Source organism: Gorilla gorilla, chromosome 18, assembly GCF_029281585.2.
Source record: "Gorilla gorilla gorilla isolate KB3781 chromosome 18, NHGRI_mGorGor1-v2.1_pri, whole genome shotgun sequence".
In the NCBI taxonomy this organism is placed as follows: Eukaryota; Metazoa; Chordata; class Mammalia; order Primates; family Hominidae; genus Gorilla; species Gorilla gorilla.
In genome coordinates, this window is record NC_073242.2 from 15300988 (window position 1) to 15318063 (window position 17076).

Here is a 17076-nt window from a genome sequence, read left to right on the forward strand (position 1 = left end):
TGGATCACTGAGGTCAGGAGTTCGAGACCAGGATGGCCAACATGGTGAAACCCTGTCTCTACTAAAAATACCAAAAAAAATTAGCTAGGCGTGGTGGCAGGCATCTGTAATCCCACCTACTTGGGAGGCTGAGGCAGGAGAATCGCTTGAACCCGTGAGACAGAGGTTGCAGTGAGGCGAGATTGCGCCATTGCACTCTAGCCTGAGTAACAAGAACAAGACTCTATGAAAGGAAAGAAAGAAAGAAAAGAAAGAAGAAAAGAGAAAGAAAGAAAGAGAGAGAAAGGAAGGAAGGAAGGAAGGAAGGAAGGAAGGAAGAAGGAAGGAGAAAATAATAATAATAAAATTAGCCCAGTGTGGTGGTACATCTGTAGTCCCAGCTACTCGGGAAGCTGAGACGGTAGGATTGCTTGAGCCTGGTTGGCAGAGGTTGCAGTGAGCCAAGATCACGCCACTGCATTCCAGCCTGGGTGACAGAGTGAGATCCTGTCTCAAACAAGAACAAAACAAAACAAAAAGCTGAGTGGGGTCACACAAACCTGTGGTCCTACCTACTTAGGAGGCTGAGGTGGGAGGATCCGGGGAGGTCGAGGCTGCAGTAAGCAGTGATTGTGCCACTGGACTCCAGCCTGAGTGAAAAAATCAAGACCCTGCCTCAAAAACAAAGAAAATAAGAAATAAAAAGCAATGGGTATGTCATTACCATACACAGAAACACAATACCCACATCATACACAGAAGGTAACTAAAACATACACACACAGAAACCCACACATCATTCAGTTCTAGCTGCAGAGTGTCAACTGCCCGGGATTCTGAGCCTGAGGTCTGTGCTCTCTCCTGGACATAAGGGTGCTGAGCCAGCCTTACAGAGATGCTCAGGCCACACTAGCAGCAAAGGAGGCCTTGCCCCTAGAATGGGAGCTGCTATGGGTTTCAGAGGTGAGTGATGCCCTCTCTGCCTTCCACCTAACCTCACCCTGCAGACCTCACCAGTGGTTCACATCTCACCCTTCAGGAAAAATCCCCTCTGGCCACGCAGTTTTCGTTTTGTTCTCAGGCCTGGATCCCTTATAGAGATGCCCCAGGAGCAGAGGCCCGCCCACCCAAGCAGGGAGTCCCAGCTGTAGAGTCTCCCTTGAGGCTGAGGCCTCTCCACCACGCTGAGCAACCCCCTTCCTTGTCCCAGCCCTTATAGCGGCTGGGGGAGTGGGCAGAGGGCCAGGCTGGTACAGGGCACACCAGCTGGACCCCAGCAAGCCCCAGGGAGCTGGGGTGAGCTCATCCCAAGCCCTTAATTATCCTCCTGGCTAATGAGCATCTGAGAACCTCCATCCCATTCTGTAAGGACGAACCCCGGGGACATGAGGCCAGATGTCACCACGGAGGGAGGTAGAGGAAATGGGCTTGGGGGAGGGGCGCGATACTTCCTGCCTCCTCTTTGTTGGGGAGAGAAAGGTGGGGCTGCAGCAAGCAGTTAGGGTCGCAGTTAAGCGCAGGATCCTGTAGCCTATCTCATGGGCTCCAGTGCAGGCTTGGAGCCCACTACTTTGTGACTTTCAGCAAGTGACTTCGCCCTTGCTGCTCAAAGTCTGTCCCTGAATCATCAGCACCACTCGGGAACTTTTGAAAAATGCAGGATTTTGGGCTCAGACCTAGTGGGTCAGAAGCTGTATATTTTATTTTATTTCATTTATTTTGAGACAGGGCTCACTGTCACCCAAGCTGGAGTGCAACGGTGTGATCACAGCTCACTGCAGCCTCAACCTCCCAGGCTCAAGCAATCCTCCTACTTCAGCCTCCCCAGTACCTGGGACTACAGGCGCACAACGCCACGGCCAGCTAACTTTTCTTTTTTAGAGATGGGAGTCTCGCTACATTTCCAGGGCTGTTCTCAAACTCCTGAGCTCAAGCCATCCCTCTGCCTTGGCATTCCCCAAATTGCTGAGATTACAGGTGTGAGCCACCGCACCCGGCCTCATCTCCATTTTTTAGATGAAAAAACTGAGGCACAGAAACGTTCGGCTGTTTTTCCAAAACCACCCAGCAGGAAAGCCTGGAATCTGGCAGTCTGACTCCCAGCTTCTATGCCATGCTGAATCTCCCTCACCATTTTCCCCCAAGAATCCTTCCCTTCTAAGTGTCCCTGCCTCCCCTGTCATCGTGTTGCCAGTCCTGGCTCTGGGGTTCTTAGCCTACCCCTCCCAGGTCCTCACCACTAATGAAGTCTCTGCCAACTTGAGGCGGGGACCACAAAGGCTGCTGGAACTGGCTTTGTGGGAAGAACCTATTTCCTTCCATTCTGGGCTCCCAGGTGTGGCTGATGGGGCAGGAGTTGGGCAGATGTGAGGGCGGAGCTGTTCTGAGATGCCCGGCTTTGACCTGTGGGGCAGCTGGCTGAAGCTGGGCTCTCCTCTGCCTTTCTGTCCTCCCCTCCTGCGCAACTCCCAGCTCACCTCCTGGGCCTGGCTTCCTGACTAGGCTGCCGCTGAACCCGCCCTGGAGTTCTGCAGTCCGATCATTCATTCATTCAGCATCCATGTATTCAGCACCCACTGTGTGGCAGGCACTGTTCTGTAGACATGGCAGTGAGTGCAATACACCTAGTCCTGGGAGAGAAGACCAAAAGTTCATCACACAATGTCAAAAATGTACAATTTCACAATGGGTAGGCTGGGCATGGTGGCTCACGCTTATAATCCCAGCACTTTGGGAGGCCGGGGCAGGAGGATCACCCAGGAGTTTGAGACCAGCTCAGGCAACAACGAGAGACCCTATCTCTACAAAAAATTAAAAAATTAGCCGGGAATGGTGGCATGCGCCTGTAGTCTCAGCTACCTGGGAGGCTGAGGTAGGAGGATTGCTTGAGCCCAGGTTACAGTGACCTATGATTGCACCACTGTACTCCAGCCTGGGCGACAGAGCAAGACCTTGTCTCTAAAAAAAAAAAAAAAAAAAAAAAATTGCTTCGTCAAATCTGCCCACATTCATAGATATAGGCTGAGTGGGACGATGGCTTGAGTCCAGGAAGGAGTTGGATGGAGGCTGTAGTGAGCTGTGATTGCACCACTGTACTCCAGCCTGAGTGACACACCACGACCCCGTCTCAAACACAAAACAAAAAACCCCAAGGGAGCTACTCTTGGCTGGGCGATCAGGGAGGGCCCTCCTGAGGAAGGGGCACTTAAGCTGAGATCGGGAAGATGAAGTAGAAGAGTTCCAGCTGCAGGGAGCCACACAGGCAAAGGCCTGGCGGTGGAAAAGGCTTGGTGCACTGGGCGCAGGGAAGAAAGCCCAGCGAGGCTGAGTGGAGGGAGTGAGGGCCTGGCCACCTCAGCCTCGTGAGCCCAACCCTCCATGCTCTTCCAGAGGCTTCTGCTTGAGAATGGGAAAGAAGTTTCCAGCAAGTAAGGCCCCCGTTCCCAGGAGGAGGTCCCAGCTTGCCCTGCCCCCTCCTGTCTTCTCAAGTCCCCTGGGCCACAGAAAACTTGAGGGACCCACCCTCACCCCTTCTGTGGGCCCCAGGGCTGGGGTGTCCTCTCGCCGATGGCCTTCTTGGGGTGGATGAGTGGAGATTACTCCAGTAACTGGAGCCTCTGTCTTCCCAGGTAGACAGGCCTGGCCTCAAACCCTCTCTCCATCAGGAGCAGGCTGTGGGACTTCAGCTCCTTGTAGCCTCAGGTTCCTCATCTGTAAAATGGGAAGATTCTTTCTTCCGGAGTCATCTTAATAAAATGTGTTGGGCTGTTTATACAGGGCAGGCATTTGGTGGGGGCCAAACCACCGGGTAATTATGCTAAAAATAACCATGATTATAGGTGGCAGAGGGGTGCAAATGCCTCACAGCCCCATCCCGCAGAGGAATGAGAGCTTCGTCAGGGCCGGGACCTTGTCTGGCTCGTGGCTGCTCCCACGACGACTGGCGTGGCAGGCACTTGGTCAGTGTTCCGCCATCGACTGACTGGGCGGATGAATGATACATAAATGAATTCGCGAACGACTGAATGCCCAGCTTCCTCCCGAAGCAAGGTCATTCACCTCAGCGGTCGCGCCTCTCCCCTGCCCCTGCCCCTGCCCCGGATTCCCCGCCACTCTGAGCTCTCGAGGAGTATGCAGCACTCTTCCGTGCAGCGTGCCTCAGTTTCCTCCGCTGTAAGCAGGCGGGACCAGGGCAGCCTGCTGGGGTCAGGATGAGGCTGGCAGAGGAACGGCGCCTGTAGTGGGGCCCCGTACCCACGGGCGCCCAATCCGCGATCGCCAGGGCCGAGCCCGCCCGCCGCGCGCAGCCCCCGCCCCACCGCCTGCCGGCCCCGAGCACACGTGACTCCGCCCCGGCCCGCCCCGCCCCGCCGTCCCAGCGCGGGCTCCCATTGGCCGTTCTGGGAGGCCCCGTCCCCAGCCGGGGAGGAGCCGGGCCCCGCCCGCCGCAGCGCGGGGCTCCTGCGTCCCGAGTGCGCGGCGGCCGGACCGGGCGGGCGGAGCCGGGCCCGCGGGGCTGCTGCGGGGCGATCGGGCCGGGCCGCTGCCGCGCCATGGTGAGCCGGGCGGGGCAGGCCGCGCGCTCAGGCCGGGCGGGGGCGCCGGGGCCCGGGGGCGGGAAGGGGGCGGCCAGGACGAGGAGGGGCGCGCGCGCGGCGGCGGGGCCGGGCCGGGGTCTGCGGGCGGGGGAGGGGCGGCCCGGCGGGCGCGGCTCGGGGGAGGGTCCGTTCCAGGGGCCGCGCCCGCGGGCTGGGGTTCTTTGTCAGCGGCGCTGCGGCGAGATCGGGACAAAGGAGGCGGCGGGGGGCGGAGGCCGCTTTGTGGGGATCGCGGGGCGCTCGCCCCCGCCCGTGCAGCCCCCGCCCGTCCTCAGCTACGCTCCCGCCTTCCCGCGGCATTTCGGGGTTCTTCAAAATTCTGGGAGCTCCGGGGAGGGCTCCGGGGATAGGGGTCCAGGTGACGTCCGGCGCCCGTCTCGCGGGTAGGGAAACTGAGGCCGGGCCGCAGCGTTCGGCGCCTGGTTCCGTGGGCAGTGGCTGCGCGGCGTGGGCATGCCTAGGTCCCCTGGTCCCCGTCCCACACCCCGCCTCCGTCGAGCCGATTCGAGGTACCTCCCCAGCTGCCGTCCCCTCTCCAGCTGTCGCCCCCTGGGCCGAGCCCCCTCCTCCCTGGAGCCTCGCTTTGCTCCTCCGTAGAGTGGGGGAGACGCCGGCGCCGCCGGGCAGGGTGGAACGGGAGGGTGCGCGGAGCGCGCCTGGCACCGCGCCTGCCACGCCGCCCGCGCTCAGCACTTGGGAGCCGCCGGGGCGCTGTCACCCCTAAGTCCCCAGCACCCAGCCCAGGTCGCCCAGCCCGCCCCAGCGAGGGCCACACTGGGGTTCACCTGTCCCCGGCCCCTCAGGCACGCGGGAGAGGAGGTAGGGAGAATGTGGCATTTTAGAGTCAGGGTCGAAATGCGGGATTTTGGATGCAGGTTGCCTGGATATGAATCCCTGCGCGTCTATTTTTGAGCTGTGTGACCTTGGGCAATGGACTTAACTTCTCTGAGCCACCGATTTCTGTATCTGCCAAGAGGGAACAGTAATAGCTCAACTGCCCGGTTGTCTTGAGGCAGAAAGGAGACATCTGCGTGAGCTGTTTATCTCAGTGTCTGGCACATATAATTGCCACCAACTTTCTCCGGCATCTACAAGCAAAGTTGTTTGGCCAAACAGGCCAACCCTGGGGCAGCCTGTGAAAATGACCAGCGGGTGATTCACAGGGTGGGGGCATGAGCCTCTGGCCTGGGCCGAGGAAGACCCCGACTGACCTTGGGGCAGTCCCGGTTCAGAGCTCTGCGGGCTCCCGCTTCCTCTTTTGCCACTGGGGAACCTAGGGGGTTCTGGAGCGAGTTTCCTCTTCTGGGGATGGGGGTGTCATGGGTCGGGGTGGAGGATGAGATGACACTGGCCAGAGAGCTGGGCACAGCCCCATCAGTGTCAGTCCCACTGGCATCCGGCCGTTCTTGGTCCTGGCTTCTGGAGGGCTGGGGCCTTGTGTGATGCGTCCTTGTGTCCCACTGGCTGCCGGAGGCCCAGGGCAGAACGGACGTCCCGCCTCGTCCTGGCTGTGTCCAGCAGTGCCCTCTTCTCCCTACAGCCCTGTTTTCCCAGTCAGAACCTGGGGCAGGAAATGTTTCTGGTTTGTGAACCGGGGTTCGCTGAAGAGTTTGTTGGCACCCTTGGCAGGTGGCTTTATGGGGGGGGGGGGGCAGTGCTGAAAGCCCCGTAGGGATGGCTGGCCCCCTGTAAGCAGGGCAGCCCTCCTGGCGTCTGTCAAGGAGCCTCAGGAGGTGGCGGCTGCCAGGCGGGGGTGTTTTGCTGGTGGTGAGCCCGGCGATGCTCATGATGTGCCCGGTTGAGTTAGGAGGAGGCAGCGTGTCCCTGGGGAAGGGGTGTTTGTGGCACTGGGCCTGGGCCAGGCTCTGTGCCCTTCTGGCCCTGGGGGTGGGCTTGGGGATCTCTCGGGCTCAGTGTTCTCCCTTTGTCCCTCCTGTAGCACACAGGAAGGTGTGGCTGGTGACATGCAAACCTGGTGACCTCATGTCCCTTTTGTTTTCACTTTTCTTACCACTTCTCATCCTCCCCACGACCTGGTAGATGAGGTCAGGGACTCGTATCCGCTTTGCACACTGAGAAACTGAGGCCAAGAGGAGCAGCTTGCTTTGCTGGGTGGAAGCAGGCCACAAAAGTGAGTGCTGGTCTGGGAGGATGGAGGGGACTCCAGCCTGCTCTGCTGTGGGCTGTGGGCCTCCCGGGCCTAGAGCACATGGAGTGGCCTCTGGAGTGGGATCAGGCTGAGACAAGCCGGGGTCCTGGGAGGGAGAGCAGGACAGGAGGATACCCGTCCCCGCTGGGGCAGGGACTGTCCATTTGAATGGCTCTGACGCGGTGGGGTTCACCCCCGGCTCTGCCTCCATGCTCCTTGGGTCCCAGTTACTGATCTCTGTGGGCCTTGGCAAACCAGGCAGGACAGTGTCAGTAACACCTGCAAGCTTGTGCGGCTGGGGAGGAGTGGCCAAGGGCGGTGCAGGCCCCCGCTCACCTGGCATGGCTCAGGCTTGTCTTGCAGTTGTTATTCCTTGGGACATGTGTGGGCTCTGCCGGGAGACAGAGTGCGTCCTGTGCTGCAGTTGACCTCCTTTGGGGTTGTTTGAGGATGCTGGGGCAGGGGGTTCTGGAGAGCCTGGGCCTTGGAGCTTGCTTTTATGGTGGGTGGGTGGGATCTGAGAGTCAGGACCCCCTTGGCAGAGGATGGCAGGACTGAAGGCACATGGAGCAGGAGGGTGTGTGTTTGGGGGATCCAGATGGCCTTGGGCTTCAGATGCCAGGCAGAGGGGACACTCCAGCCTGCCCAGAGATGGAAGGCCCAGGCTGTGCTCTGGGTCCTGGCCCCTCTGCACTTGGAAGACCCCTTGGCTCTGCTGGGCCCCCCTCTGGGCTCCCATCCTGCCTTCTGGCTTTTTGCTTCACCTCCCTGCGTGCGCCTCAGTTTCCTCACCTGCCAGATGGAGATGCTAGGGTGAGCAAAGGTGGCCGCAGCCTTGCTGGGTCAGATGCTGGTGGGAATGAATGTGAGCTGCTGTCATGATGGTTGTTGGGTGGGCCAGGATTCCCATGTGCCAGCCTGGGCATCTCCCCAACCCAAGCTGTGGCCCGTCCCTGTCCCCTGCATCCTGTGGGCTTTACTGGATCAGGGCGAGGGGTTACCCAGCTTGTAAGACACAGCTTTGCTCAGAGGGGCTAGAAAGGAAGAACAGACAGGTGGGGTCCAGCCAGGCACGGGGGCTTGTGGGGACCTGCTGCCCTCCGCGCTTTGAGTTTCCCGGGGCTCTGCTTGGCCACCCCCTTCCCTCCCTGCCTGCCAGCAAGCATGGAGCCAGCTGCCCCTCCATGGGCTCAGGCCTGCCCTAATCCACTGGCACTCGCCGCTCTGTCCCCACACTAGGCCTGCAGCCTTCTCCCATGCAGTCTGCCGGCTTTTTTGAGTCTGTTGGAACAGAATATGGGGACCTGTGCTCAGGGTTCTGGGAGTGCCCTGAGTGTCAGGGACCCCCCACCTATGATCCCCGTGAGAACAGAGTCTCCTCTAACTCATCACTGTATCTGCAGGGAGGGAACACTCAACAGACATTCACTGAGCACCTACTGTGTACCCGTGCAGGGCAGGGGTACAGCTGCGGGTGGGACAGACGGTGCCCTCCTTGGACTGCCTTGGAGTCCAGTGCGGGGAGTGAGACAGCAGCCAGGGGACAGCCCCTGAGCCTAGAGAAGGGCAGGTAGCAAGGAGAGCAAATGAAGTAGGGCAAGGCTGTAGTGGTGGGGTGTGGGAGGAGGGGCGCCTGGGTCCAGGGTGGTCTGGGAGGGAGCCTGCAAGAGGCGCCTTCTGAGAAAGTCCCGAATAGGAAGGTGCCAGCCGTGGGGCAGTCAGGGCAGTGGTGGGAGCGTGGGCTCGCAGCGGAGGGTGTGGGGACGCCTGGGGAGGCAGGGAGCTTGGATTCTCTTTGGTGCTGGGGAGGATTCTGAGTGGGGAGAACGCCATCACATTTTTGCAAAGATCGTTTCTCGGGAAACATTTGCTGAGTGAATGAAGGAACAGATACGCACTCGGGAGGGCCGGACCACAGGCCAGGCGTGACTGTGGCTCAGTCACTGGGCTCTGTGCTCGCGGCGGGGCAGAACCCCACATCTGGCTCTGCCCATGCCTCCTGGCCTGGGTTCAGGGCAGCAGACGGGGTTTTGGGGTCACCACTCCTCTTAGAGAATCCCTTTGAGCTGGGGCCGCCTGTGCCTCAGTTTCCTCATTAGTCCTGGGACCACTGGTTGAACTGGGGCCCTTGAACTCAGGTGCCTCCTGGCCTGCCCACCTGGCTTTGCCCCGCCTATCCCAGGTCATGGTGCCATTGTTTGATTTTCTACTTCCTGTCCCTGAACCACCCCCACCCCCAAACACACACACTTCCCCTTCCGAATTGATACTGACTTGTCTTCCTGTCCAGAAACCCCAGGGGAGGGCAGGCGCCCCAGCAGGCCCTGGGAACCAGAGGTGCAGGGGAGAGGGAGGTGGGAGGTGGGAGGCACAGGGCAGGTTGGTGTTCTTCCTGCAGGGAGAGAACACAGAGGTTGGGACGAGTGTAGACAGGCTCACCCAGCCATGGTGGGAAGGCTGTCTGTGGGGTCATAGGGGTCCCCTGTCCAGTCTGGAGGCGTGAGAGAACAGCTAAGTGGGGTTGTGGGACCGGATGGTGGCAGGGGAGAGGCCAGGGTGGTCTGTACATGCAGGGGACAGAGCAGGGCCACCGTGGAGCTCATGGCCCGCTGGAGGGAGAGGTGGGCGCTAATCAGGTGGCCATGCTTCAGAAGCCAGGGCTGCATGCCAAGGCCACTGCTCTGGAGGGAAGGAGCCCGACCGGGTTGGGAAAGCTTCCCTGCCAGAGCTGGTATTAACCGGGTCAGGGTGTCTTTCTCCAGCCGGGCCATCTGCGTGGTGGGGGCTGCCCTGTGCACGATAGGTGCCAGCAATATCCATGGTCTCCCTACTTAATGCCAGGAGTGCCACCTGTCCCCAGTTGTGACAACAAGAAGTGGCTCCAGACATGGCCAGATGTCCCCCGGGTGGGGGCACAGTGGCCCCCAGTTGAGAACCACTGAACAAGGGTAAGCCGCCAGAACGTTCTGGGCAGGGGCAACTGCCTGGGCCAGGGCCTGGTGGGAGGGTTCGTTGGGGGGGTCAGCGTGGCTGGCGAGCAGGGCATATTGGGGATGTGTAGTGTTCGGTCCTGCAGGTCACTGTGAGGACTTGGAAGGCGTCCTGGCTGCAGTGGCCCCTGAGGGTGGGCAGGGAGATCCTTAGCGCCTCCAGCAGCCTGTCTCCTGGAGTCAGGGGGAAGGCAGTGGAATGGAGGGAGGGCACCTCCTCTGCCCAGGGCCCTCTGCAGAAGCTGCCGGTTTCCCCGGGCCTGGTCCCTGGACAGACGCTGGGGGCGTTGATTTAGCTGCCTTTGTCCTTCAGGCAAACCTGGCTTCTGGGGAAACTCCTGGTTGGGTAAGAATCATTTGTCCTTAAGGGTGCTGTTCCTCAAGGACGCAGCAGGTTCGACCCTATTTGGAGGGAAAACCTCCTTCCAGTGCTGTCTGCCTGTGCTGATGTCAGTCTTATCCAAAGGGAACAAAAAGCCAGACGTGTCGTTCTGAGTGCCGACCGCACGCCCAGTCCTGCGTAGAACGCGTCTCAGGCCTGTCCTTATCCTCACTGACCCCGGGTGCAGCGAGCGTTTGCTCTGTTTGTGGCGAGCGAGGCAGGAGAGGGAAGAAAGTGCGGGGTCTTGGGACGCCAGAGAACCTGCCAGCATCGGCACTGCGCGGCAGCAGAGGCAAAGCCCTGGCCTCAGCATGCTCTCACTGGCTGTGCCTTGGGTGTCACCTAGAGGGTTGACAGGGCGCCTGGAGCTGGGGACTCTTAGACCTTATGTGCATTCCATAGCCGCACTGTCCTCCGCCACTTGGCAGGCCCACCCATGGGTGAACTCCGTGGCTCGGCCAGGTGGAGGTGGTGGTCCCAGCCCTCCAACTTCTGGCGTCATTCTTTCAACATGCGGAGCACAGGCTTGGCCTGGCCTGGGAGGGGCCTCATCCCCGCCCCCACCCAAATCAGCTGGTGCCCTGACTCCTGGCACTTGCCAGGGGGACCCTCTCTGCCTTCGGAGCCTTAGCCCTCACCGTGCCCCCTGCCAGGAACACTATTCCCCATCAGCACCGCCTCCCTGCCTCTCACCTGCCCACCCAGGTTAGCATCTTGGCACCTGGTTGCTGTGTTCCTGACAATGGCACCCTGTATTGTGAGTGACCAGCATTTGGGGTACTAACCAGTTACAGTCTGGTGCCTGCATTAGGTGCTGAGCACCATCAGGGAGGGAGCCTCTGTACCACCCTCCCTGCCTCCCCGAAGCTCTCCCAAGTGCCTGTCTCCATCTCCCGGGACACTCTACCCTGTTGCTTCCTTGGTTGGCCTCCGTCCAAACCACACAAGGGACTCTACCGCCCAGCTTCCTTCTCAGATGGTGTGCCGCGTTCCAGGGGTCTTCCCAGGCCCGATGCAGTGCCTGGTGACAAAGGCTGTTGTCCAGTACACCCTCTCACAGGTGTCCCCAAAGGACCTGCCTGTTCTGTATATGATGCCTGTTTGGGAGACGGACTGATGTCATTGTCATTTCTTTTTCTTTTTCTTTCTTTTTTTTTTTTTTTTTGAAGAGACTCTTGCTCCTGTCGCCCAGGCTGGAGGGCTAGAGTGCAGTGGCGAGATCTCGGCTCACTGCAACCTCTGCCCCCCAGCTTCAAGCAATTCTCGTGCCTTAGCCTCCCAAGTAACTGGGATTACAGGAATGTGCCACCATGCCCAGCTAATTATTGTATTTTAGTAGATACGAGGTTTCACTATGTTGGCCAGGCTGGTCTCAAACTCCTGGGCTCAAGTGATCTGCCGGCCTCAGCCTTCCAAAGTGCTGGAATTACAGGCATGAGTCACTGCACCTGGCCATTTATCTGCTTTCAAACCCCCATCTCTGGCCATTAGGAGGCCCCAGTTGCCCTCAGTCCCTGAGTGGTCATGAACACTGAGTTGGGGCTGGGCTTCCCGAAGGCACACCTTCAGCTGAAGAACCAGAACCATGTCTGGCCCTCTGGCATCCTTTGCTGCAGCTGTCGCTGTCGCAGTGTTCCCGGCTCTGCCGCCAGCGAGGGTGACTCACCTGCCTGGTACAGCAGCACTTGGGGTTTCAAAGGTCATGAACAGGAGCTGGGTGAGCGTGGGTGAGCAGACGCCTTCGAACGCCGGCCAGCATGCTTTTTGGCAGGGTGAGGGTGGGATGGGCAGGTCTGAGAACGATTAAAAATAGACCCCGTGGAAGTGCTAACCGCAGCTCGTCAACCTGCTTTTTCTTTCAGGACTCCTGTGTCCAGCCTGAGTTCCAGCCTCACTGAGTGGCCACCCCCAAAGTGCTGCCAGCCGAGGAAGCCCCCAGCACTGACCATGTCTATTATGGACCACAGCCCCACCACGGGCGTGGTCACAGTCATCGTCATCCTCATTGCCATCGCGGCCCTGGGGGCCTTGATCCTGGGCTGCTGGTGCTACCTGCGGCTGCAGCGCATCAGCCAGTCAGAGGACGAGGAGAGCATCGTGGGGGATGGGGAGACCAAGGAACCCTTCCTGCTGGTGCAGTATTCGGCCAAGGGACCGTGCGTGGAGAGAAAGGCCAAGCTGATGACTCCCAACGGCCCGGAAGTCCACGGCTGAGCCAGGATGCAAGGCTCCTGGTCCTGTTTGCAGCCGGCCAAGAGGCGCTGGGAGGGGCAAAACCACACAGATGCGCTGCTGTCAGAGAGGAAGGGCTGACACCTGCTGGCATGGCCTCTGCGGGCTTCGTCATCGCATGCACTGATGCCCGGGGACCTGGCTGTCCTGGGCTTCCCCTCGGCCTCCAGGTGAGGCTGCCCATTGCAGGCACTGGGCAGGCCTGACCTTGCTGGGGCTCATGGCCCTGTAGCGCTTTTGTTACTTGAATGTCTAGCTGAGCCTGTTTTTGATGGAGCTACTACTGTAATGCGTGAACTAACAAACCTGTGAACTGTAAATAGGCCCCTGGAAGCACGTGCTTAAGCCCTTTTGCTGATTTTTAAAAATATCATCTAGCGCACATGGGACTGGTATTCTGGCTGTACTAATGACAAGCTGAGTCAAGACCCTGGAGGGTCATAGGCTTGTAAAGGCCCACGCCACACTCGGCAGGGGTCTCTCATGTGTGTCCATCTGCGTGTATGTCAAGGAAGTGAGATGCCAGTTTGGGGTCTTGAGGCTGACCAGTTGGGGTGCTTGGGTGATCTCTGCTTCGTTAGTCATGGGTGGAAGAAGAACCACAACCCCCGCACCCCTCTGTTCTTTCTGCATAGACTCACTTGTTAAATAGCAGTTCTGTTGAGAGTGGAGTTACTGCAGGGAAGCTACCGGACCTGCCTGGGAGCCAGTGAAGGGCAAGTCAGGGCACGCGTCCTGGAGGCTGCCAGCGTCCTTGTAGCAGAGCAGTTTCTTGCCGCTTGGGTCTTCAGCATGCCAAGCCCCCCCCCAACCCTCCACCCCGAGTGAAGGCTTCGCTAAAATTGCTTTGGTCCTCGTAGAGCCTGTGGTGGCTACTTTTGGTCTGAAACCCAGTTGGCCCAGGAAAGAGAAAAGGTTGTATGTTTTGTGTTGGTGTTTCGTATTTTCTGCACTGGAGGGGAGGGGACTGTTGAGGTTCTGTCTTTTTCCTTCTTTTCCTCTTCCCTCTTCACATCACTTGGCTTCCTTTCCTCTCTGATGACCGTCCGCCTATGGGGTCCTGACTTCACTTTCCTCAGCGGGTCTCCAGTCCCGACCCAGCTCTAAAGGCACTTAGGACCCAGGGAACATTGCTCACATGCACATTCCCATAAGAGCCACCAGACTGCTTCCTGCCAGCCTGTGCTTGCGGCAGGGAGCCGGGGCAGGGCAGAGGTGAACTTGAAGTTCAGGACTTGACTCTCCCACAGGTGGTGAGCTGGTGGCTCTCTGGTAAGCTAGTGTCTCCACAGCCTGTCTCCAAGGCCTCCCCGTGTACATTTCAGTGAGCTCACTTTGATTTTTAATCCCACCACAAGCACATACTAATTTTATTTATGACTCAAATGTGACTCGGGCCTGCCCATCCCTGTAATAGATGGAAGGTCAGCCCCGGCTTAACCACAGAGCACTGGCCCTTCATGGCTGAGCTCAGAGCTCTGGCCTCCTGCTCAGACTAAAGGCACCTCCCTCTGGCCTCACCCAAGCCTCTTCTAAAAACCATGTTGAATGAATCCACGTTCTGGAACCCCGAGGCGGGAGAAGTAGGGAGCTGTTCGTTTAAGCAGCATACACCTAAATTGGGGGTTTAAACATTAAGTAGGAGCTTAGGGTGGAAGAGGGACAGCTGGCTGGGCCACCTGAGCAGAAGGTAGTAATGAAACACCTCAGCTGGGCTCTTGAGAGCCCTTAGGAAGCAGGAGAGGCAACAGCTCTGGCTACTGATGGTGTGGCAAGTTCAGAAGAGGTGATGGTGGGGTAGGCGTGATGTCAGCAGAAGCCCTGCAGGCTGGGTGGGCAGGACACGTGGTGGGGGCCGCTGAAACCAGGCCTAGGAGGGAGAACAGAAGTTCCGAAGGTGCCGACTGGAAGAAGGGGGTAAAAGTTTGCTTTGGTGAGTGAGAAAAGGCTGGGGCGTGTGATCCATCCCCTCACATTTCAGAACTTCCAGGCTTTCTACCTCGACTCTCACCACAGCCAGCACATACACCTAGGCTGTTTTTCCTTCCTCCACACCTGAGGGACGCAGCAACAGCTAGGATCTGCATTTTCAGGTTCTGAGCCTGACCCCTGGAACTGACCAGCGCTCGATTGTCAGACTTGGCCTGGGGTTTTGACCTTGCCAGTGAAGTTTCGGTTTTGAAGTGATTAAATGTCACTTCCTCATCAGTTTCACTTCTGGAGGTTTTCTTATCCTACTCCCTGGTGCCAGGGACGTACCTGGGAGTTTGAATCAGGCCCATTTGAGCGTGGCAGCCGTGTTGGGTGAAGGTCAGGGGCTCGGTGAGGCACTGGGGGGGTTTTCGGGAGGAAAATGAAAATGCTTCTAGAATGAGTGAACCACATCATAGCTCTCACTGTTCTGATTTTTCAGTAGCTACTTTTTTTTAGCATAGACACCAGAGCCACATTCAAATGGCTTAGTAGGTTATGACCTCTCTGGATTATTTCTGAATGCCCAACTGTTGCATTCAAGTTTTCTGACTAATAAGAAATTAAGCATTCATCCTTCGTATCACTGCAGAAGCAACAGTGGTGGGGGGGACAGGGAGGGAACTCTTGACACTGAGCCACTAAAATATGGACTAATTTTTTGGACAAATCTTCAAACGGACTGTGCTACTCTATTTGTCTCAAAGCTACCAAGTTTGTGCAATAAGTGGAAGGGATGTCATCCCTCTTCAATAAATGCTGAATGACATTCAAGCTGATTTTCTAGACCACTGAGAAAATCTTTATTTACAATAAATTTCAATAAAATTTGCATAAATATATTCCCAATGTACAATTTTCACCTCTGATTTCTTCACATCATTTAAAAAGTTAGTCTGTCCTGTTCTCGTTATTCCTTTCAGACACCAGTGTGGCACTGACATTGGCAGGTGGAGGGGAGCTGCCAGGGAGCTGGGGGGTGCCTGAGGGCTCAGGCTGCTTGGGGTGGACCTCTCTCTGGGCCGCCAGGCTTTCAGCTCCATCCCTGCCCTCCAGTTTCCTCTCCATGGTCGCCACCAGGATCTTGAGCCACGTGTTCTCGGTAAGGAGGTTTTCTGAGGCATCGGCCAGCTCCTGCAGCTTGCGGGCCAGCTCCTGCAGCTCACGTGTCTTCTGCTCATAGAGGGCCTGCAGCTGCTCACTGTGTGTGTGGAGCAGGCTGTGCTGCTCTTCCAGGGCCCGCTGCTGCTGCCGCAGCCGGTGCTCATCTCTGCGGGCACTGGAGAGCTGGGACTCCACCTGCACTTGTGCTCGCTGGAGGCTGCTTATTTCTGCTCTCAGTTTCTGGATCTCTCTCTCCAAGTGGGAGATGTGCCCCCGCTGTAAGACTGCCTCGCTCTGAAGACACTCCTTGGTAGGAGAGTTAGCCACGTTCTGGGGGCTGGAAGCAGGGTCTGAGTGATGCAAAATGAACCTCAACAGGTTTGGAAGGGTGATGGGGAGGTCTTCGGGGTATTTCACACTTAGGTCCTTTCTGGAGAGAGAGGGAAAGGAAGCAAAGATGGGAGTCACACCAACACAATTAGTCCAAAAGCAGGCTGTACCTGAGGCCAGGCCATCTACTTCTCACCAAGAAAAGACATTCCGTGGATTTTACTTACTGAAAGTAAGGAAAATGTTGCCTGGGCAAGAAATTCTCTACAAAGCTGAGGCTGTCCCATATGCTCATTCTGTAATTAAGATGGCTTATCTGTTCCTGAAGCCAGAGCTCAGCTTCACCCACACCCTCCAAGAAAGACAAGAGCTCCTAGGCCCAGGCCTAAAGCCAGTGATGCAGGGCCCCAGGAGTGTGTAGGCATGGAGCCTCTGTGTGCTCGGAGATGCCCAGCGGCTGTGTCAGGAAGAGCGTCCAGGGGAGGCAGGAGTGTCCCACCTATGTCCCTCTTGTGCCCACTGACAGTGCCCGGAGAAACAGGAAGAACTTGAAAGATACCCAGTCTGTGAAGTCTTCAGCAAGCATTTATTACACATTCTCTAAGGCAGGGGTTCTCAACTGGGGGTGACTGTACCCCCATTCCCCAGGTACATCTGGCTCACACCTGGCAACCTGATAACTGGCAAACAGCCCAACCAAAGGACTATGAATTCAGGCTGCCCAGCCCTGAGAGCACAGAATAAGGAAGGTGACACAGAAAGGGGTTTTCCCTACAGCTTTGTTCCAGGTCCTGATCTAGAGATCTAGAAAATTCCTCTTCAGAACTTGTCATTTAATCGTCTGATGATGTTTCTCTCACATATCTATTTACCTGTGCCTGTACAGCCTGGCTGCAATTGATCAAAACTACCAGCTTTATGCACTTAGGTATGAGGTGGGCCGGCAGCCGAGTTTGTCTCCCTCAGGTGTTAACAGAATGGACGTCAACAGCGGGGACTCCAGAGCCTGGCTGCCCAGGGCCACTGGACCCGGCCATAAATAGTTTTATAATTTTGGGGTAAACATTCAACCATCTCCTCCTTTAAAGCTTAGTTTTCTTAACATATAAGCTTTCTTCAAGTGGGGCCCAGCCATTCAAATGACAAAGCTGGGTGTGGTGCTGTGTGCCTGTAATCCCAGTGCTTTGGGAGGCTGAGGCGGGAGGATCGCTTGAGGCCAGGAGTTTGAGACCAGCCTGGACAATATAGTAAGGCCTCAACTGTATAAAAAGTAAGATAAAAAAATTAGCCAGGCAAGGTGGCGCACACCTGTAGATCCAGCTACTTAGGAGCCTGAGGTGG

The 17076-nt window shown here is 57.5% G+C and overlaps 2 protein-coding genes across 5 annotated transcripts in view; one reads left to right on the plus strand and one right to left on the minus strand.

Annotated features, from left to right (window-relative positions):
* Positions 1-4396: 4396 nt before the first annotated feature.
* Positions 4397-15143, plus strand: SNN (stannin). Its single transcript, XM_031002572.3, has 2 exons — positions 4397-4535; positions 11961-15143. Exon 2 carries the CDS (start codon positions 12046-12048, stop codon positions 12310-12312), a length of 267 nt encoding a protein of 88 aa, XP_030858432.1. The 5' UTR covers positions 4397-4535; positions 11961-12045; the 3' UTR covers positions 12313-15143.
* Positions 15081-17076, minus strand: part of TXNDC11 (thioredoxin domain containing 11) — a 64223-nt gene continuing 62227 nt past the window's right edge. For all 4 annotated transcript variants that reach the window (XM_055365326.2, XM_055365327.2, XM_055365330.2 and 1 more), the window contains one exon: positions 15081-15835. In XM_055365326.2, the coding sequence (XP_055221301.2) occupies positions 15193-15835 (643 nt within the window). In that variant the 3' untranslated portion in view covers positions 15081-15192. The remainder of the gene's footprint in view (positions 15836-17076) is intronic.

What these genes read in the sequence shown, in the direction of transcription:
- SNN (XM_031002572.3), top strand. Translation starts at nt 12,046, where the DNA reads ATGTCTATTATGGACCACAGCCCCACCACGGGCGTGGTCACAGTCATC.